The 22823-nt window shown below is 37.6% G+C and overlaps 2 protein-coding genes across 8 annotated transcripts in view; both read left to right on the forward strand.

Moving 5' to 3' along the window:
* The window catches only part of SMC5 (structural maintenance of chromosomes 5), a 55685-nt gene extending 43746 nt beyond the window's left edge, over window positions 1-11939 (forward strand). For all 4 annotated transcript variants that reach the window (XM_010248440.3, XM_019196418.2, XM_088891150.1 and 1 more), the window contains 10 exons: window positions 845-948; window positions 8518-8634; window positions 8707-8784; window positions 9076-9175; window positions 9264-9318; window positions 9432-9480; window positions 9574-9661; window positions 9765-9837; window positions 11381-11484; window positions 11571-11939. In XM_010248440.3, coding sequence (XP_010246742.1) covers window positions 845-948; window positions 8518-8634; window positions 8707-8784; window positions 9076-9175; window positions 9264-9318; window positions 9432-9480; window positions 9574-9661; window positions 9765-9837; window positions 11381-11484; window positions 11571-11626 — 824 coding nt within the window. In that variant the 3' untranslated portion in view covers window positions 11627-11939. The remainder of the gene's footprint in view (window positions 1-844; window positions 949-8517; window positions 8635-8706; window positions 8785-9075; window positions 9176-9263; window positions 9319-9431; window positions 9481-9573; window positions 9662-9764; window positions 9838-11380; window positions 11485-11570) is intronic.
* Window positions 11940-13188: 1249 nt separating this feature from the next.
* Window positions 13189-20410, forward strand: LOC104589953 (Adenine nucleotide alpha hydrolases-like superfamily protein). Of its 4 annotated transcripts, none has more exons than XR_016078408.1 (8): window positions 13189-13666; window positions 17219-17567; window positions 17660-17746; window positions 19092-19213; window positions 19298-19376; window positions 19483-19888; window positions 20017-20078; window positions 20176-20240. XR_016078408.1 is itself a non-coding variant. In XM_088891151.1 (8 exons), exons 1-7 carry the CDS (start codon window positions 13341-13343, stop codon window positions 20063-20065), a joined length of 1413 nt encoding a protein of 470 aa, XP_088747277.1. In that variant the 5' UTR covers window positions 13189-13340; the 3' UTR covers window positions 20066-20078; window positions 20176-20410. The 4 variants fall into 4 exon arrangements, 3 of the variants coding, with proteins under 3 accessions (XP_088747277.1, XP_010246741.1, XP_010246740.1); XM_088891151.1 differs by having other exon boundaries at window positions 19483-19883; window positions 20176-20410; XM_010248439.3 differs by having other exon boundaries at window positions 20017-20410.
* The last annotated feature ends 2413 nt before the right edge of the window (window positions 20411-22823 follow it).

Here is a 22823-nt window from a genome sequence, read left to right on the forward strand (position 1 = left end):
ACATGCTTTTGAATCATGCAAATTGTCAAAAACCAGTGGTACACTAATAAAGTCAGTAAGCATTACTAGAGGATGGGCTGTAGGTGTGCAATTTGGGTAGGCTGGGCTTGCTTTAAGGTCAACCGAGGCCCAACCCCAAGGCTTGGATTTAAGGCCCAAACCCAGACTGAGCCAAGGTCAAGCCTGATGTGCCCAACCTGAACTGAAATTTGATACTCTCAGATTGGACTTGGGTTGGTCAATTGGCTTAGGTGAGCCTATTAGGCCAATGTATTAAAAAATGCACAAAATTTAAGTATCAGCAATAAAAACCATTAAACAGGAATTCTGTATATTGTGTATATATGTTGGGCCAGGTTCAAGTTTGTCCAGGATTAGACTAAGCTTGGGCTGCGTCTAGGGCTAGGCTTGGGCCCAGCTTGAAAAAGACCAGAGCCCAGGTCCAGACTGAGGACCAAAAATCCAGGTCTAGTCTGTAAAATTTTGGGCCAGGTTGGTCTGGTTGGGCCTGCCCAAGTTGCACAACTGATAGGCATCCAAAAGATTAATTTGCCATCCTTTGATTTAGAGTTTCTCTTGGGAAAGCCAAAAAGCTACATGTTTTGTAATTCTTCAGGTGGTTATCCTTATTTTGAATTGAAATTTCTTTCTTTGACGTTCAGTGGTGCAAAGGTATAAAGCTTAAATTGTTCTTGGTTTTTTTAAATTTAAATTGTTTTTGTTGTCACTTATTTCTTCTCCATGGTTCTCTGGTCAGTGTCTCAAATGGGGTACATGTGATGAGGAATTACGTATTGCTTTATGTTCAATTCTTTTTTATTTAACTAGTTTGTTTGTTATACAGGTAAGAAGGAGTCAGAGAATTGCAGACAGCAGCTAGTTGCTGCCAAAAGGCATGCAGAATCAATTGCCTTGATCACACCAGAACTTGAACAGGCATTTCTTGAGGTTTGGCTTTTAACTGAAATACTTTGCAGTACACTTCAAATCTGCAAATATATCTTTTATTGCTCTGATGATATTCTTAGATTGACTTGTAACTTCTGGAAAATGCTGATGGTAAATCCCAGCAAGAAGCTTGGGCAGCATTGGGTAGTGACTTTTTTGGTGCTGGGAAGGGACTTTGTCCATTTGTACTGTTCTGTTCATTTTCATTAGAATGGCATTGCCATTTCTCTTCATATCAGAACGTCTTTTCTTCTCTTTTCATGTTTCCATTTCATAATGCACATGTTTCCATTTCATAATGCATATGTAGATGGACCAAAAGAACATGTACTTAGTTTCTTGAAAATGTGGGCATGCCTCCTTTGTTTTGCAAGGGTCTTTAGCATCCAAATCCAAGCCTAAATTTGAGATATTTAGGCTTGAAATCATATAATCCTGAAATACGACTTGAACCCAAGCCAGTGAGCTTATGTTCGTGATGGTAATACATATTCTGCAATGTATTTATGTAACCACTGCATAAGCATTATGTAATTACATGTTAAAATTTCCATGAACAGTTGGGACATTGAAGAATATCCAAAATGGCTGCTGATTAATAAATAAATAAATAAGCTATTTAGTGAGAAATTGTATCAGAAAATGGTTTAAGTGAAAATTTACAATTAATTTTTATTGGCCTAGCCTTTAGCATTACATAATACTCATGCCAACCCAATTTGGTCATACACTTGTATCAATATATAAAGGGGGTATAATTAGTTAATCTCCTTCGTTAAGATGTTTATATTTATACTAGTGGTTTAAATGTTAAGAGCAATGTCGTACAAAAGAGAAGAAAGGATGAGAGAAGAGAGAAGAGAGAAGAGAGAAGAGAGAAGAGAGAAGAGAGAAGAGAGATTGAGAGTCCAAAAGAGCTCCTGGTGGCGCCAGCTTTTTTTTATTATTTATACTAGGGCCACACAACATAAAATAAAAGATGTGAAAATTACCAAAGTACCCCATTGGTACTAAACTTAAAGAATAACAACCTTTTAACACTCCCCCTCAAGTTGGGACATAGATGTCAATCATGCCCAACTTGTCACATAAATCATTATGTTGCAAGTGATGTAACCCTTTTGTGAAGATGTCTGCAAGTTGGTCTTCAGAACTGAAGTAGGGAGTACACACTTCCCCTGTGACAACCTTTTCTCTGATAAAATGCTTGCCGACTTCGATATGTTTAGTTCTATCATGCAGCACAGGATTAGCAGCAATGTTTATGGCTGCTTTGTTATCACAGTATAGAGTCATAGGTCCATCAACTATAAATCCCAACTCGCTCAACAAATTTTTTTAGCCACATAATTTCAGCCACTCCATGAGACATTGCTTTATGTTCAGCTTCAGCACTAGACCTAGCCACTACATTCTACTTTTTGCTTCTCTAGGTAACTAAGTTCCCTCCCACAAAGGTACAGTAGTCATTGGTCGACTTCCCATCACTCAGGGATCTTGCCCAATCTGCATCGGTATATACTTCAACTTTCAAATGCCTATGCTTTTGAAACAATAAACCTACACCTAGAAACTTCTTAAGATATCTGAGAACTCTTTCAGCTACTCCACAATGGGTGGTCTTAGGGGCATGCGTGAATTGGCTAAGAACACTCACTGCATAAGCTATGTCTGGTCGGGTCATAGAAAGATATAACAATCTTCCCACAAGTCTCTGAAATTGTTTCACATCCTTGATGAATTCACCTTGGCAGTCACCTAATTTGTGACTAGGATCAATAGGAGAATCATTAGGCTTCACTTCCAATTTTCTTGTATGTTGGAGTAGATCTAGGGCATACTTTCTTTGGGAAATGAAGATACCCTTTTGTGAGCGGGCAACTTCCATCCCAAGGAAGTACCTTAAAGAACCTAGATCTTTCACTTCAAATTGGGTAGCAAGAAATCTCTTTAACTCTTGAATTTCATCTTTCCAATCACCAGTGATAACTATATCATCAACATATACTATTAGGGCTGCAATTTTTCCTTTCCCTCTTTTCACAAATCATATATGATCAGATTGACACTACTTGTATCCTCTTTGTTGAACAACTACATGAAACCTACTGAACCAGGCCATATAATGATTTTTTTAACCTGCACACTTTTTGTTCATGTCTTTGAGCTCGGAAACTAGGGAGTTGTACCATGTACACTTCCTCTTCAAGTCCACCATTTAGAAAGGCATTCTTAATATCTACTTAATGGAGGTCCCAATCAAGATTAGCAGCTAAAGAGAAAAGGACTAATGGAGTTCATCTTAGCAACAGGTGCAAAAGTTTCTTCATAATCCACTCCATACACTTGTGTAAACCCTTTTACCACTAAACGAGCTTTATACAGCTCCACTGTGCCATTAGCCCTATGTTTTACTATGAAAACCCATTTACATCCAACTGGTTCCTTTCCGTCAGGAAGATCTACCAATTCCCATGTGCCATTTTTATGTAAAGCATTAATCACTTCCTTCATAGCATCTGTCCATTCAGGCACCAACAGAGCTTATGCCACATTCTTAGGAATGGAAACACTATCAATGGAAGAAAGGAAAGCCCGAAAGGAAGGTGAAATGTTCTCATAGGAAACAAAATGGGAAATGGGATGTTTAATGGTGCAAGACCTAACACCCTTCCGGTGAGCAATGGGAAGGTCAAGGTCATCAGCAATAGAGGTATCAATGGCAATAGGGTCAGGAACATGAATGGGAACCAAGGTACCTAGTTGGGTAGGATCCACCCCTAGAGAGTTTGATGGCATTGGTGGTACAGCTTTTAGATGCTCCACAGCTCTTGAACTTGGTTGGCCTTTGTGACGTCAAAAGAAAACACGAAAGGGAGGAGGACCAGGAAGTGGAGGGAGCTGAACCGGTTTTTCCTTATTCATACACTGCCCCTAAGGAAAAAGAGGGATGAAATAATCATTCTCAGAGAAAGAGACATCCATGGAAACATAATACCTCCAAGAGACGTGATCAAAGCACCGGTATCCCTTCTAAGTGATAAGAGTACCCCAAGAAGATGCAAGGAATAGCATGAGGGTCTAATTTTCCACAGGTGGGCGCTAGGTTTTGAACAAAACAACGACAACCAAACACACAAGGAAGAATATAAAGAAGAGGAGCCTTAGGAAAAAGAAGTTGATGTGGGGCTTTGCACTCTAACTAGTGAGAGGGCATACGATTAATGAGATAGGTAGCATAAAGGACAGCCTCAAGCCAAAAACGTTTCGAGACATTCATATGAATGAGTAACCCCTGGGCCACTTCAAGAAGGTGTCGGTTCTTTCTTTCAGCAACACTATTTTGTTGTGGTGTTCGGGCACATGAGTTATGGTGAAGTGATCCACGCGAAGCAAAGAACTTCGTTAGATCATTATGAAAATGTTCCTTGGCATTATCAAATTGAAAAACTTGAATTTTAGTTTGAAATTGGATGAAGATCATTCGATGGAAATCTTGGATATTTTTTTGTATTTCATCCCTTGTTTGCATGGGATATACCCATGTATATCTGGAGTAATCATCAATAGAGGTATTAAAATACTTGTAGTCACTCTCAGATGGTAAAGTAACAAGGCCCCAAACATTAGAGTGAACAATGTGGAAAGGAGATTCGGATTTATTATTCTTTGAAGAAAAATGAGTTCTGCAATGCTTACTCAATTGAAAAGTTTGACATGAAAACTCTTAACACTGACACTGACTTAAATAACTCTGGAAACACCATTTTTAAAGACTCAAAAGACAAATGACCAAGACGACTGTGCCATAAACAGACTTGACTCGTACCAGACTGACTCTTAGACTCTGTGACTGTAAGACTAACCTTATTCTCTAGCATGTAGAGTCCATCCACCATATCTCCTCTACCAATCGTCTTCCCCAAGGCCAAATCCTGGATCACAGAATAAGAAGGGAAAAAAGGTCACTGAGCAGTTTAAAGAAGAATTAGTGATACTACTAACAGAGAACAAATTAATAGGGAATTTTGGAACATGTAAAACATTAGTCAGGGTGAGGCCAAAGGGAAGAGAAATTGTTCCTTGACCAGCTATGGTAGAGTGTGAACCATCAACTAGTCTCACCTTGTCTCTTTTAGAGAGGAGGTGGTAGGTCTAAAAAGAAGTGGACTTACCAGTCATATGTTTTGACGCTCCATAATCAATTACCCAAGGAGAGTCGGGGGAATGAGACAATACACGGAAAGTTGTGGCAGAGTTACCTAATGTAGACGCAAATGAAGTTAATGGAGGAGAAGCTTCCATCTGACGAATTGCTCTACCATAGAGTTCTAAATGGTCACGGAAAGAATTAATAATATCCTCCCTTGGGTCAAAACTAGAGGTGTGTGTCCGAATCATAGTAGACTAGTAGTAGTAGGGGGCTGATTCTCTTGAGTAGCCATGTTTTCTATGGTGAACTTTCTTGGACCTTGCTGTATTGACCTCTTATTCAGATCTGAACCTTGCTTCTTACTCAATTCCTGAGCCCATTTTGGCTTCCCATGAAGTTCCCAGCATGTTTCACGGGTGTGTCAGGGTTTCTGGCAATGTGTGCACCATAGTTTGTCTTTGTCTTCCACCCTTTTTTGAAAGTCCCCCTTCTTAAAAGGATTTCCTCCACCTGTAATAGCATTCCCTTTCACTGCCAACACAATTGCATCCCCTCCATAACTATTTATTAAATTTCTTTTACTTTCTTCTTACTGTACTAATGCATAAACCTCCTAGAAAGATGGAAGATCCTTGCTACCTAGGATCTGGACTCTGATGGATTCATACATAGGGTTCAAGCCATGGAGAAATGCAAACACTCTTTGTTGGGAAACAAGTTTCGTGTACGCTTTTGCATCTTCATCACACTTCCAGTCTACACTTTGATAGTGATCTAACTCCTTCCAAACAGAGGTCAAGTCTGAATAGTACACAAAAAGAATCCTCTCCCCCTGTTTACAAGTGAATGATTCCACCTGTAATTGATAGATTTTTGCATGGTAACGTAGTTCAGAATAGGTCGATTTTGCCTGTTCCCAAATCTCATAAGCTGTTTCAGCCCATATAAAGTTCCTTCTCACCTGAGGTTGTATAAACACTAAAGCCAAGACATAACCATGCTGTTTTCTTGGTTCCATCTGTCATACTCGGCACTCCCGGAATTAGGTTCTTTAATTCTCCCATTTATATACCCTATCTTTCCCCTTGAAGTAGTGTATAGCTTGATCCCCCTCGACCATTCTAAATAATTTAAGCTATCCAGGGGTATGACAGTCATAGGGAAGGATAAATCCATACCTCCACTCATTCCATTCTGCATTGAGGAGACACCAGATGTAGCAGAATCTTCACCACTCATAATCACAGTTTCAGGTTACACTCCAAGTGAGAACAAAAACCTTAGAAAAGAGCAGTCTAACACCCCCAAAAAAAACTCTTTGCACCAGGAGACTAGAGACAACCACTCCCCTCCTTTTCTTTTTAAAGCTCAGTTCTTCAAACGAAAAAGGTGTTGTTACAGCACTAACAGGTCATCACAGGCCTATAATAAATCAGGTATGGCTGCTGTCGCAGCATATACAGGTCCTCTCTTGACCTACAAATCAAATATGGCTGCTGTCACAGCATATAAAGGTCATCAACTCATCACCGACCTACAGTCTATCACAGGGATCAGCCAATCCCACAAAAAAGGAAAGGAGGTGCTGATCACCTCACATCAACCAACTGTACCTATTACAGGTTCTGTCCTGGCACACAAGCACAAAAAAAAACATAAAAAAGGAGGAAGGTAGAGAGGGTACTTCAGTCCGATGCTGAAAAAAAATCTGGATCTTCAATAAACCACACTGTAGCTGGCAAAGGGAGAAGACAGAAAAGAGGCTTGCTCGATCTCCTTTCAGATCTGACAGTCCCGCTCTGATACCATGTTGTCCAGAAGAGAAGAAGAAAGGAAGAGAGAAGATAGATGAGAGAAGAGAGAAGAGAGATGTGGAAAATACCAAAGTACCCCTGCGGTACTAAACTTAAAGAATAACAGCCTTTTAACAGGCAACAAAAGTGCAAGGGCTTCTAAACTCCTTAGGCATGAGGCACAAGGCAAGGTGTGTTTCCGAACAAAGTGAAACAACTTTTGAAATGTAAAATAAAATAAAATAAAACTTCAGATATAAAAATATGTAAATATGGATTCTAAATTAAATAAAATCTGCATATAGACCTCCATATGATAATCCATGACCATATTTCATAAAAGACATCAATAATTCAACATTTATAAAAAGCAACAATCCAAATCTATAGAAGACAGACAAGTTACCAAACATGTTCAACGTTTTAGTAACTTAAACAGTTCAGCTATGTTCTATTAAAAGAGTTATATAATTATGAAAAAGAAGGAAAGGAACCGCAATCAATTAAAGGAAAAGATTAAAGAAGATTGTGGCAGACAGCATAGAGCATATCCTTTTTCCAGCAAATCAGAAAAAAGAGAAGGGGGATCCCCTGTTTGAAGGAGGAAAAAAAGAAATCAATACAAAACAGAACAGGAGGAAAAGAAGAAAGAAAGAATGAAAATATGTGGAGAAGATGGAGAAAGGTCTGATCCCTGTTTCAGTGAAGAAAGAAAGAGAGAGAGAAAAGTATACATACCTGTAACTAGTTATGATTTGTATAATCACTTCTTGCCTTTCAAGTCCTCTCAAGTTCTCAACATGTTCACTTTGTCATTCCCTTAGTCGCATTACTTAAGCTAGGACTTCAGGCATGTCTTTGCTTTTATTCCTTTTAAAGTCAGTACACTATAACTAGTGTAAAGGTCAGGCTACAAGCAACAATAACAAGTTTCTTTAGTAGTAGATCACAATACACATGACAGTATATAGAAGTAACTAAAGAAAAAAAAGTATGGTTGGGCAAACTCCTGGGTTGCCTTGTGCTCCAACCAAGGTGTGTGTACATCGGTGCACCATGCTAGCACCTTCTGAAACTGTCATCACTCAGGTTAAAGCAAGGCTCATGTATCAAAATGCACCTAATTTGCAGACTTATAAATGAGGAGGGTGATCTCAGTTCACCTTTCTTTTATGATTAGAGGCCTAGTTTTTATGTCCCTTTCATTCCCCGTTCAAAACCAATGACTGGAATCACAATTCAAAAGTTAGAGCTATCCAGTGGCTCCATGTTCTTCCATGATGTCAATAGCAGTTTGGAACTTCTGCATTTAGTATTACTTGCATGTTTGGTATGCTTATTTTCTGTTCTTTGAAGCTTTTCTTCAGATCCCTAGAGTAGAACACTTTTAATTTTCTCCTCTAATAGTAGTAATGCCCCCATCTTACATGTTTCTAATACTCACTGAAACTTACCCTTTTCTATGAATAGTTCTTTTTGGAACTATGCTCATTGCAAGAGAGTTTGTTGTTTCAGATGATTACTTTGTCCTAGAAGTTTGAAATATTTTACTTAAATTGAACCCCATTACTTTTTTATCCTTAAATAGTATAGTCTAAATATTTGTATCCCATGTCAAACCAGATGCCTGGTACTATTGAGGAATTGGAAGCTGCTATTCAGGACAATATTTCTCAAGCCAATTCTATTCTTTTTCTAAACCAGAATATTTTGGAAGAATATGAAACCCGTCAGCATAAGGTAATTGCTACTGGATCTGTTTCTATATATTTGAGCTTATGATGATTTATAGGTGCTGACATTTTCTTACAGATTGAAGCCATGGCTATGAAATTGGATGCTGATAACAAGGAACTAAAGAGGTGCTTGGCTGAAATTGATTCTCTGAAGGTAAGAGAGGTGTACAAGCCTGAAGCTTCCTTGTTTTTGAAGTATATCATCACTTGTCATTTTGGAAGGCATAGTTATAGTTAGTATTCTGTCAAGAAAAGGAATTTTATTGATTAGGGACATAGACTCGCAGCATTTCTGTGTGTGGCAAGTTGACCACTCAAACATTCCATTCCTTCTTAACTCCATATTTTATTTGTATTTTTTGTTTCTGATCTGAGTTAATATGCCAAAATAGTCAACTATTTGCTTTACTTTTTTAAGTATGTTCTGATTGAAGTGTTTATGCAGGAAAGCTGGCTTCCAAATCTAAGAAACCTTGTTTGCCACATAAATCAGACGTTCAGTCGCAACTTTCAAGAAATGGCTGTTGCAGGAGAAGTTTCTTTGGGTATTTTGTCGAAACTTTCCTGCCATGATCAAATATACTCATTGAAAGTTCCATAGCCTTTCTTATTGGTTTTGGTGGTGCATTTCAGATGAACATGACACGGACTTTGACAAATATGGTATACTTATAAAAGTGAAATTTAGGTAATATAATTTTGAGAGCTAGTTCCTACACTCTTTTGTTGGTAAGGCATTTTGGTTGGGGCAGCATGCTTACTTTCTGAAGTTGTCACCTTCCATTATATTGATACTGTCAGGCAAACAGGACAACTGAAAGTGCTGAGTGCTCACCATCAGTCTGGGGGGGTATCATAGTATACCGTACTCTTTGTGGTTTTTCATTTTACGTTATGATATTGTTTTTCCTATACTGTAATTTGAGGTTTCATTTTTTTATAGGAACGCTCTGTTTCTACCATTCTCTATCTGGTTTCACTACAAGATCTTACTAACTGCCCATTTCGTGTGGTTGATGAGATAAACCAAGGTAAATTAGCATATAATACATACATATTTGACATGATTTTTGTTGAAAATTGTATACCACATGATGGTTTATCCTCCCACCCCCCTTCTTTTCTGTGGTTCAGGAATGGATCCTATAAATGAAAGGAAAATGTTCCAGCAACTAGTCAGGGCAGCCAGCCAACCAAATACACCACAGTAAGAACCAATTACCTTATTCCATTCACTGGTAAATTGCTGCTTGTCAATTTTCGAAGTTCTAAAAGTCAATCATGTCTGATCTGTAAATTACTAGGCTAGCTTGCCTAGTTTCTGCCTAGCACATGCAGGGCCATATTAGCACCAAAATATGGTGAAATTCTCAAAATAAAGAAGAAAACAGAACAGAACTAGAAGGTAATCCAGGAAGCATGACATAGCTATGAGAAAAGGAAAAAAAAAAAAAAAATCTCTAACTTTTTTTGAGTAAAATGGAAAAGGAGCATAGGCTACACAAAACGGGGGGTACCCTCCCCCACACATCACTATTAAAAATAAACTTGAACTGCCAACCTATACCCAATCAGCAGCAGAATTTTGCTTCTCTAAAAAGTAAAAACATGAGAACATACAGATGACAGCAACATAAACACAAATTGTAGCAATTCTCAAAAATAGTCTTGATGCACTCATGCACCAAGGGGGTCTTCAGCTCCCTTAATACCATCACCACAATCTTCGAATCTCCTTTAATAAAATTCTTTATCTATGAACCTCATCGCCATCCTATGAGCTTCAAGCGCCACCCAAGCTTCTGCACTATTGATAGAACAAGAGCTCACGTCCTTGCTTAAAACTGCAAGCACCTTCCCTAGATGATCCCTAACTTCTTCATAGTGAGGTTGGGTTTGCATAGCTCTTGTGAACTGCAGATAATGTGTCTTTTCCAGAAAAGAAAAATATGAAAAAAGACCCCAAGAGCATTTCCAGCAAAATTGAAGTAGTCAGAAAAATGCTCTTAAGACTGCATTCAAGTGACAACTCAAAGTAACATTTAACTAGAAAAGGGCCTTTTACTCCCAAAATAAGAAGATAATAATTGGAAAGTTAATTTGTATCTATATTAGAAAGAGAGAGGAGAAGTGAAGGGTTCTCTCACCATAAGCTCACATTGACCTCTTTCTCCTCCCATCTCTCATTGTGATTATATATTTCTAAATTAAATTATTAAAAAATATAAGAAGTTGCAATAAAACACTCTTAGGTCTTAATTTTCTCTAATTAAATCCAACCTTACTCTTAATAAGAACATTCTCACAACTCTCTCTCCTATTAAATCTGCCCTTCTTTCTACCCCTATTAAATATCCCCTCCGGCCCTCCCCTTCCCTATTAATTCTGCCCTTCCTTCCTCGTAAGTCTCTCTTGACTACTTTTGACTCCCTTAAGTAAGGGTATAAATTAGAAGGGTCAGGTTAAGAGCCATGGCAAGACTAGCCCTAGACATGGACCCTGGCTTGGACCCGAACTGATTTCTAAATAGCTTTTTTTTTTTGAGTAATGTCAAAACCCAAATTTGCCAACCTAAACCTAACCAAATTTCTATTGAACCCCATGTATTATTGCATGGGTTTACTTGCTAGTAGGACAATAAAGACCAACTGTCCTTGAATCCTTGAATCTATGGGCAACACTGAATAGGCCTGCGTCACTTCCTATTTATATTCCTCCAGCATTTGACATTTGGCTTGTCACCATATCAGATGCTTTTTACTTACCCCAAAGCTGCTGCCAGACCTGGAATATGGTGAATCATGTAGTATTCTGAATATTATGAATGGACCTTGGATTGAAGAGCCTTCCCAAGGTAACAATGCTAGTGAAGCAAGATTTATTAATTATTTATTTGTTACTTCATGCCTATTTTGAAATGTTTGTCTATTTCCAATTCAGCCTGGAGTAATGGAGGATGTTGGAGAACAATCATGGGCTTGGTTGGTGAGTGTTAATGTTGGAGTTTCAGAGGGTGAAAGAAGTGCTAATGAGAACCACCAAAGCCCAATTAGCTGAAACTAACGTGGTGGGAAGTTTATGTACCCTGTGACAAGAATGGTAGTTTTTTTCTCCTTTTTTTTTGTAAATAAGTTCAGTTTCGGTATTTTTTTTTCTTTGATTTAAATTGGTTGGAACATTAGGTTTATTTTTCAAGTATACTGTATAGGGTGCAAACCGTGCAATTCACTAATCCTGATTTGTGCCCTACTAACTTAATTCAAGCACTTGTTTTCCCTGGCTTAAATGAAATAGCTCTGTTACATTCAACTTGCTTTGTATCATTGACTGCCGCTTAAGAAAATTCCCCTGCATCGTTTGTATTTAAATGCCTTGGCCTCCCCAGGTCCAGGTCCCCGTCTAGTTGGGATTTGTTTCCAAGTGTCAAAGCCAGGACTGAAGACCATTTTTCAGCTGGATTGTAATATCCCAAGGCTCTATTTCACCGTCAAAATATAGTAAAAGTGATTATATTGTAAAATCTCGACTATATTTATGTTTTACTGCTGCAATCCTACGACTTTGTTTTCCATCCCTTGCTCATAAAACAAATATAGCCTATTGAAAAAGAGATCACATCTCCTCCCCACAAGGGGCCGCTCCTCAATGACCCACAGCACATCCCGCCGTGTATTGGAAACATTCTCCTGATGATAGTACCAGACTTGATGATGTCATCATTGGGAGATGTGACCAATACACACGGGGATGTGCTGTGGGACATTGTGGGGCAGCCCCTTGTGCAGAGGAAACGTGAACTCAAAAATTAATCCATCCAAGGTGTCGGTTTCGCTTTTCTTTTCTACAACAGAACAGACGGTTCACGGACGAGAACCTTTCTTGTTTTGCTGTTCTTTTCCATGTGTTGGTGCCAAAGAAAATAGAAACTGTTGATTAAACTAACAAAAACTTGTGGCCGTTAGCCTATGCAAATAGGAAACCTATAATATTTTGTATTAACGTAACAACAAAAGTTGGAAAAAATGTATTGAATGTAATCAAATAAATGCCAAGTATTCTAAAGGTGTAAGAGGCCTAAAATCACCTTGATCTCTCTCTCTCTATCATATGATTGAAGTCCAGGAAAAACCTTGAGAGACCCAAGCTCTAAAACATCAATTCAATGGCATGTTTTACCCCTAATTTTATTTTGGTCTTTATAGTGTTTTGTTGTTGGGTCTTGGGTGTGTAATGTTTTTAATTGTATTTGTAGGCCCATGGATACCTTAGGGTTGTTAACTGTATTCGAAATTCCGATTTTAAATTTTTTATTGGATATAATCAAATTGAATTTATATATTATAATTGATTGAATTTGGGTATCCTATTTAAATTATAATTTTGATATTTTTAAAAATTTTAAATTATAATAATGTTATTTGATACACATAACTGATAAATGATTAACGGTAGGTATTAAATTAGCACATTTTAAAAGTTTAACAACTGGCCATATTATTGGATACTAATCTTCAATTTTCGTTATTATATATACCCGCGACCCGAGGGAAAACGTTTTAGCCACCGAGACGGCTTTTAAAACACTGGTCCAAACGCAACCGATCCGGATTCCGGACTGGGAAGAGAGAGGGCTTCGACACTCGATAGTCGATACGAAGTTGGTAACCCAAAAAGAGAGACGTGAGTGGGAGAAGAAGCAAAAAGAGGAGTATGGCGTGTACTACAGGAGTATGCCAATCTGGTTGCTACAAGGAGGATGACGACGAGGCGATGGAGTTTGAAAGGAGGAGCGAGTCTGCAACTACTACAACTGCTAATGGTTCTGCTTCGCTTCCAGTTAAGGAAGATTCTGACCATCGGAATCTCTGCTTCAAGTGCAAGGTGGATGAAGCTATCACTGGGGATGAAGCCCACCTTTGCCTTGGCTGTTTCCGCTCTTCTCTCTTCGGCAAGTTCAAGTTCTCCGTCACTTCCCATGACATGATTAACCCTTTCGACAATATCCTCGTTGCCTTTTCCGGTGGTCCTTCCTCTAGGTTCCACTTCCTCTTTCTTTTCTTTTTTTGTCTTTCTGTTGTGTGTTGATTGTGGCAAGTGTTCCTTTTGAAGAATACCTTTATCTATATTTTGATCTCCCAGTTTCTTTCGCTTTTGCTTCTGGCTTAATTATTGAAAAAACTTTAATTATCAGAAAGAATTTGGACTTTAATCGAGGGAGAGATTGAGGATGGCATCGCATATAGATTTAGGTTGGATAGAAGATGAACTAATAGCCGGGATGGCTATGGATGTCAAGCCTGATGAGCTTGGTCTGTCTTGGTCTGCAGTCAAGCAATGCAAGATTGTTGATCACATGCATTCGGGATGCTTTTTGCACACCAATATCCTGTAAAGCTACCATCTTGCTTTAGGGAATTCACAACGTTCTGGTGATATCACCTGTATCTTAGTTAGACTCTGCAGTTTCTTTGGTCTCAATGGCATAAAAATTATATAAGATGAATGAGGGAGGGATGAGCCTGGACCTTGGATCCTAAAACATCACATTACAGAGGTGAGATTCTAAGCTTCTTAGGTTGAACTACTCTTTCTAATGAGTTCCATGATCTGCTGATTTAGTGGTGGATGTTCTGGCTAGGGAAGGGGTTAATAGGGAAGCAACGTCTAGTGGACCTTCTATTTTTGGGCAGTAGTGGCGGGATAAAGAAATAATATACGTAGGTGTAGTGGAGTTGGTCTGTTGGCTGACCTGGGATGAGGGCTACAAATCGGGTTGCCGGGCTTAAAGAATTTCAACTATATCAGGCTCAGGTTAGGGTTCAGCCCCATTGAAAATTAAACAAACTCCCAACCCAACCCGACCCAAGTTGCATCCTTATCTGGGACTATTTTTATTTCTATTGTGTTTCTCCATTTGTACATATTCTCAAATAAGTATATAATGAATTACAGCCACCTCCAAATTTCCTCAAATTAAATTTTTATGCCTGCTGTCTTGGCAATCCAGGGAACTCAGGTAGAGGGGAAATCATTAGATGGGGATTGTCCTTATTTTTCCGGACCCATTGGTGTTGGCAACTCAATTAGGGAAAAGATTTTCTCAGTTCAATGTCTTAGGATCTGTTAATCTCCAAGCATATCAGATTTGGTGGTAAGAGTTGACTTGAAGGTGGTGACTTGGTGGATCTGTGACACCCAGATGCCTGTACATGCCTAGTATATCAGTATCAGGCACAATATGTACCTGATACAACACCTAATACTGCATGGACACTTCTATAGATTCTCAATACATTAATACTTTAGACGTGTATAAAATGGTATGTCTTAACATGTTATACTTCAAAAATCTGCATTTATGATTTATTGGAAATTCAATTAAATTTAACAAGACACAAGTCTTGAGAAGTGACAACAATTAGCCTCAAAAACTAGATATGGAAGTATGGTATAAGCATACTATGGATACCTGCATCCTTATCCATGTCTGGGATTTTAGGAAATTTAGAGTTACATCCCCTTTTCCCATATCCATGTCTGTGTCAGTATTTGTATCTGGTTATCATAGGGGTGGATGAATGTAAATAAAGTGGTTACTTGGAGTTCAGACATGTTTTAAGGTAAGCTAAATTCTTCTCCACTAACCTGTATATCTCATGAAGTGGTTTACAAGGGCAGAAAATGCCCTGGCCAATACATATGCAAGGGAAGGGGTAAATAGGACCAAACTATATGTGGGGCCTGCCAATCAAGGTTAGGCAGTATTATTTAATTTAAAGTTTTAGGGGAGAAGCTAGTGGCTCTGAATGTGGTATTTTATACTTATGTACTATCTTTAAATTTTTCATAAAAACATTTCTGATTGTTAATGATAAAAAATTACGAATTACAGGGACACCTATAAGTGTAAGGGAAGAGGAACAAATCCATACATTCAGTGTTTCTATAATTGATTGTCCGTAAAATGGTTAAGAAACAAAGAGGGGGGTCCTTGGAGATTGAATCACTATCTGACAGAGGCTAGGGATTCTTTGCACTGTTTAAATGTTAATTTAGTTTGGGTTCCTAGGGAACACAATCATACTGCAGATGGCTTAGCCAATTGTGGCGTGTACTTGGAGCATTTGTATAGCGACAAGATTCCTCCTTTGTAATTTGTAGGGGTTCTTCCCCTGCTTTGTACATCTTCTCATGTACCTCCTCTTTACTTAATGAATTTTGGTTAAATTTTCTCAAAACAATCTCAAAGAATAAGAGCACTGGTTCTATGGCATGGTCAGCATGCACATGTTGAAAAGTATCTCCTGCTTTTGGACATAATTGCTGCATCGCACTCAACATCTTCAATTATACTACCTTCCCCTAAGCCACTACAGTTTTCACCATCCTACCAGCGACCAGCGTACTAAGCCCATGCAGCCATAGGTTCCTGTTCTGCTTCTTAACTGATCCCATTTTCCCGAAGTTCTGAAGAAAAAACTCCATTTTCCCATCTCCATTCTTATTGAAAAAGGATTTTCCTACCTTCTCCAATTCTGGTACAGTGGTACCTCCTTGCTAGATTACAACAAATCACCTCTTGTTGGAAGTAGAATAGCCTTTTTCGGGGTCCTTTTTAATTATTCTTTTTAAAGGTAATCTCACAACCTCTCACCCTCGCCCAAACCTCCTACCATCAAAGCAGATAGAACAACAACCTAAATTAGCAAGATTTGAAATGCTAAAGACAAGGTCTCATGGTTGCCCTTAGTTAGTGCTGGACCGACTTCTAGGAAGGGTTTCCACCATGTTAGGAGGGCCTAGGGGAGGAGGAAGTATCCACCATTTTGGGATAGGTGGCACATGACTCCTTTCCCTTTGAGTTGATCAACAAGTTTCTAATGGTGCTACACCTTAAGGGAGATTTAGAGGGGCTGTGGATCTTCTTCCAACTCCTTCCATTGAAAGTAACAGTTGCTTTGGGCACTACATTGCAAGGTCAGTGGTTGACCACTTTCTCCACCAAAGATCCAACACTCTCCATCATTTTCCATCACACTTCTCATGCTGCCAATGGTATAATGATAAGGTTGACAAACTCCCTTGTGATCTCCTTTGCATACAGAAGAGTCTCATCTGAGTGGGGTTAAATAAAGATTACATCATTCCAAGATCTTTAATATCTGAATACTATAGCCTCCCATTCATTAGATGTATTACTTCTCATTCCTAGTGTCTATTACCAGGAAAAGAATCCAAAATCACCATGTTCTGATTTACAATTTTCAGGATATGAGGAAAATATTATTGCAATTTGTTGCTTATCGCAACACTTGAATTCTTATTATTGTACATTCTGGGATAATTTCTTCAACATCTCCTATGATTGTACTATTCCTTCTGTTAGGATTATGAGTATTATTTTCTATCCCTAATCTTTCTCCCGTGTCAAGGGGTAATTCTTCTATTGGCTTGAGAGGAAAATAATTCATCTAATTAGGGGAATACATGTTTCTGATTCTGTAAATGACCTTTCTTACATTGAATTTTTTTATTAGTTCTTTTTTACATTGAATTTATTCCCTAAAAGAAAAGAATTTCCATTTTAGGGTGGTTCTACAATTTGTACATGAGATGCAACAGAAAGCACAGAGGAATTTTGATGCCAGCAGAGATAGATCTTTGCCAGTATTTGGTGTTGGAGTTGCTTTTATTGATGAAACTGTTATTTCTTCTATTCCTTCCCATGAATATGAAAAAGCAATTCAAGATATCAGATTGATTGTGTCAAGCTTAGCTCCACCAGAAAAAAAACTGCATATTGTACCCATTGAGAATATCTATTCTTTGGATTCCAAGGGTGAAACAAGTAGGCTGAAGGAATTGTTGCATGCCATTGATGATGACACTGGGAAAGAAGATCTTGTGCACCATTTGCATATGATGTCCTTACAAAAGGTTCAGTTTACTTCTTAGATCATTTGCATATTTAGGATAATGAATAGGAGCCTGTTTTTTCATGGAACCTTTTCTTTTTATCTTCTTGACAGATTGCTCTTGACAATGGCTACAACAAATTGGTTTTAGGATCATGTGCATCAAGAATTGCTTGCCATGTCATTTCAGCAACTGTAAAGGTTCGCTATCAATTTATATATAGTTCATAAATTTTCCTTGACTTGGAAGTATCAAGCTCCTTCATTTGATTATTATAAAACTGTTATTAAAAACTCTATTTGCAGGAAAACTGCAATTGACCAAGTGGAAATGGTTGCATTACCTTATGCTATTTCATTAATCCATTTAACCAATGTGCAGAAGAAATTAATTTGTAAAATGAAATAATTTTTCTGATCTAAATTTTTGTGTTCTTTCCTTTTCAAAAAGGAAAAAAAAAAAAAAAAAAAGATTGTGTTCTTTGTTTTCTTCTTCAGCCACCACAGGAGTGGTTGGCTTTCATCAGGCTCCTCTCAGGTCTGTTTTGTCTGTTTATTTGGCTCCTATGTTTTCTCCCTTTCTTTTCTTTTGTAAATTCCCATTATTGATTTATAAAAGAAAATAACAAAAAAAGGAAGAAACGCATTCCGTGTAACTCATTGCCTTCAATATGTTTAAACCTTTCTATGTAAGACAAAATGAAATTAACTGATTTCACTTGGTTTACAAACCTTTCTATTTGAAAAGATGCTTCACGGATTGTCAACTGTGCATCAAAAGAATGTGATTCTATTTTAGGCATAAAATTATTTGAATGGAGTCACTTTAGGATTTTCAACTGATGAACTTATTTGGACATTTTATTATCACTCTGGTGCGAAGGATGATTAATGATGAATCCGTTTTAAGTATCCTGTGTCTATAAGTGCAATGGGGAGAAATCTGTGATATCCAACAGCAGCTGTAGGTGATGAGAATTAGTAGGTTTCTCAGGGAATGCTTTGTTTATTTTCATTGTTCCTGGGAATGTTGGCCCTTAGAATGTGGGTTTCTACATAAAATAGCATAAGATAAATTGGGATAGACAAATGACCACATCGGGTTATATATATTAGTACCTATTCTATTTTATATATACAAATGAGCTGAGCAGCTAAGCCTGCTAAGGTGAAAACACGTCATTATTCATGCACTGTTAGCTTATGTTTATCCAGATATCAGTGGTATTACATGTATTTTACCAACCATAAAAGTTGCAGTATAATTAGGAAAGGGTGTCTAAAATCTTTTAAAACACTGAATTAAAGCTCCAAGGACCAAAAAGAAATTTTTTTAATGTTCCTTTATTGGATAAAAATTCTTTGTTGCCTGGTTTCAATCAAATGCCTGGTCTTTCCTTGGAGAAACTGACTCCCAGATCATTAGCCAAGATATCCATCCTAGTGACTTGGCTGTTGGATATGAGCCTTGGAAGTTGGCATAAGGGAGGTAGGTGTTTTGCATCAACTGGCCTAGAGGTCTTATTAATTTCTCTGGTTTCAACAGGGCCAGGGTTACTCTTTACCAGCAGATATACAGTATGTTGATGCAAGGTGGGAGATCCCAGTGGTTCTTCCTCTTCGGGACTGTCTTATACAGGAGCTTAACATGATCTGTAGTCATGACAGGTTTGTCTTAGATGCTTTCTATGCTATGGCTTTTCCACCCAGCTATGTCTGAATCATGGGCTAGATCTACTTCTGGCAGGGCAGTTTGAAGATTGTTAAGCAGCTTGATGGTTCTGGTTCTGGCATCAATGTTTTGGTGTCATCATTTGTAACTCTCTTGCAGGTAAATGAGTGATTTTTGTTTAATTTGTCTTCTAGTAGGGGGGCTTGCATTCCCTTCCTGTAACAACTATTCCATCAAATTCTCTAAAGATGCTATTATATTGCAGAAAGAAAATCCTTCACGAGAGCGCACTATAGTAAGAACAGCAGAAAAGCTTACTCCATTTCATTTCAATAGGCTACCAGAAACTGATGATCCCAACAATCATGTGTCCTCCCGAAGGCGCCATAAGAAGTTTAACCCTAAATCTAATGAATCTATTCCCTCAGAGCTTTTCTGTCCAATCTGCAATAGCCCACTGAATAAAGTGGATTCAGAGAGGTTGAAAAGCAATTTAAGACACTGCGAAACCAGTGCTGATATTTTGGGTATAAGCTGCTGTTCTAGTTGCCAGTTTCAGATACTACCAAAGAAATCATCATCCAAGGAGCATTTTTACTCACTTCTTCCCCAACCAATGATTGATCGTGCAAAGTATCATATCTCTAGGGACCAGGACTTGCTAAGGTCAGGTGTAGCATTGTCAGTCTATTGTGCTCTTCAATTCCTTTCTGTTTTTTGCTTTATGACTAATGAGTTATCTAGTCCCATCCAACACAGGAGAAAGCACTAGTAATTTCAACTTTATTTGCACTTGCAGGGAACAAATAAAAGATTTTCTGCTTTCAGAGGATGAGAATGGAACCTAAAGTGATGTTTGTGGTAACCGGCGCTTCATCATCATCATAAGTAGCTTTTTGTTTATTTTAATGGTTGTTTCTGATTGGTTTTTTTGTCCTTTATGACACACCATGCTTAGGGAAACTGTACCAGAAGACTGTCAATTAAGCACAAAGATCAATACCAATATGAATCATCTTAGTCACAAATCTTTCTACAATGCTTGGAAGCTAGATTCCCTGTTCTTTGAAATTGTAGTAACATTGTAATTGTTTATGAACCTTACAGTTGATAAGGTTTACTCTAGTTTATTTAAGATGCAAGAATTGTTTCACTGATGGAAATGCAAACTTGATAGGCCATTTCAGTTTTGATCATCTCCACATTCAAGATTCCTCTTTTTGTTTTTTGTTTGAAGTGCAGCATTCAAAATACCCTGATTTTGATCCAGAATAATGATGTTTTCATCTAGAACTTGCAACTTGAACATTGCATGGTTGCTACAGAACTGAAGAAAATACTGATTGAAAGGTAGTTTATTAAGTGAAAAGTATTGCACTCGTGTGGAATTGGTGTTCACATGCACGTGAGTGTTTCAACATTCCGTGTATACACAGATGTGATTATGGAATTGGCTTGTCTGAGTACATAAGCTTAATTGAGTATTGAGACATGTTGATGAAAAGGTGAATGTGCAACTTAGAAATTTATAGAAAGGGGATGCAGTTATTTCTTTGTTCAGATCAAAATTACAAGTCTAACGAGGAAAGGACAAGATCCTGTTTGCACTGTTGAAACTATTGAAAATGGGTATCCATGGTTGAGAATTGATATTCTAGAGGGATTAGAAACGGTCTGTAATCTGAATTATGGCTTGCTATTTCGTGCTTTCTACATAATTCCTCCATTGATTCGATGGTATAATGTGCCTCAGGATCCACTGTCCAAGTGGGCTCCATAGTCATGAGGAGCGCTGGCAGTCTAACGGCCCAAGACAACCGGCTCCATGCTGGAGATGGACCTTCGGCTATTCTTCATGCAATTGGATCGACAACTCGACATCCATACTCCATAGTGAGAAAAACCGATCCAGACTCAAGTGGCCAATACCCACCACTCCTTGAGCATTTAAAATGTTACCAGATCCCCCAAATATAAAAGGCATGAATAAAGGCCACCCAACCTGAATACAAAATTCGACCAATTTCAACTTGATCCGGTTTAAGATTAGGCCAGTTTAGGGCCTCGTTTGATAACACTTTTCAGAGGTCTGGTGTCTGAAAAATTTGCTTTTCAGACACCAGACTCATTTGGTATTACGTCTGAAAATCGATCTGAAATTTTTTTTCAGATCTAAAATTTTAAGTTAATAGCCTAGCACTTGTGTGTTGAGATGTAATTGAGAGGTGCATGATAGATATAAATGCCCTTAAAAAAAATTTAATATTACATGTTTTTGATCTTCATTTAACTTGAATCAAACCTTCATTGCGACTTACAAAGCTCCACTGCCGCTGCACTCTCTCTCTCTCTCTTGTATTTTTGCCACTGCAGCATTGCAGCGGTTCTGCCTCTCTCTCTCTCTCTCTCTCTCTCTTCTCGCCACCGCCACCGCCGCTGTAACTTGCAATGGTGGTTCGGTGAGTAGAAATAATAATATTATTATTAATTATAAATTATTTTTATTAATTATTAATTATTAAACATTAATTATTTTTTATTTTTTATTTTTATTAATTATTAATATTTAATAATTATTTTTTATTAAAAATTACTAATATTAATTATTTTTATTAAATAATAATTTTTAATTATTTCATTAATTTTTAAAAATTATTTTATTTGTGTAAGTGGTATCCAATTGCCCGAATTTTATATTTAAATTCGACCCTATTAAGGGTGATCTGAGTTATCCATTTATAATTGGATAAAATGTGGATACGCCCCTATCCAATCAGATATAATTTGATTTAAATATATATGCTCATATAGTCATATATACTATCAGTAGAATTGATTTGATTTTAAACTTTCAATGTTGTGTTTTTAGTTTTTACTAAATTGTCATATGTACAAGTTTTCATACAAGTAATTATCAATTCATTTTGTTCATTAACATATAGGGTTCAATTATGATGGGCTTAGATATGCTACCCACTAGTTGTTCCCACATGACATAACAGCTGCACTTGGAAATATCTCCCTTCTCATTCATAGGGGGATGTTTCCAATACACAGTGGCAGTGTTCCATGGGTATAGATGTGGAAACAAATAGTGGAAGCAGATCCAGAGTAGCAAGGAAGTCATGATACTGGAGAAACTTACATTCAATAGATTTTTCTTAAAAATATTAGGGGGTTTTCATCAAAATTCATGAGGATTTTGATTGGTCAAAGTCTTTACAGTATCTTCATTCTAGCATCATAGATTTTTTTTTAAATATTACATCAAATCATTTTTAGTTCATTTAATATAATATTTATTTTTTACTTTGATTTATTTATACTATTTAATTTTTTACTGTAAGCTGAATTTAATTTGAATCCGTATATCGATGGATAAGATCCAATCCAATTTGATCCTTTTTGTTTTTTTTTTTTTATATCATTTAACAGGCTACACAACAGAGGTAACCCATCCCCCAATCCAAGTGCAGGCAGGATTTGATCGCAAGTCTCCACTACAACCAGTAAGAGACCTTACCAACCAACTGGTTGCCACCTTGCAAACATCCCTTGATTGGAAATTCCAATCGATCTGATGATAGTTTTATTACTTCAAATTAT

This window comes from Nelumbo nucifera, chromosome 7 (genome assembly GCF_055504915.1).
Source record: "Nelumbo nucifera cultivar China Antique chromosome 7, China Antique-T2T, whole genome shotgun sequence".
Classification (NCBI taxonomy): Eukaryota; Viridiplantae; Streptophyta; class Magnoliopsida; order Proteales; family Nelumbonaceae; genus Nelumbo; species Nelumbo nucifera.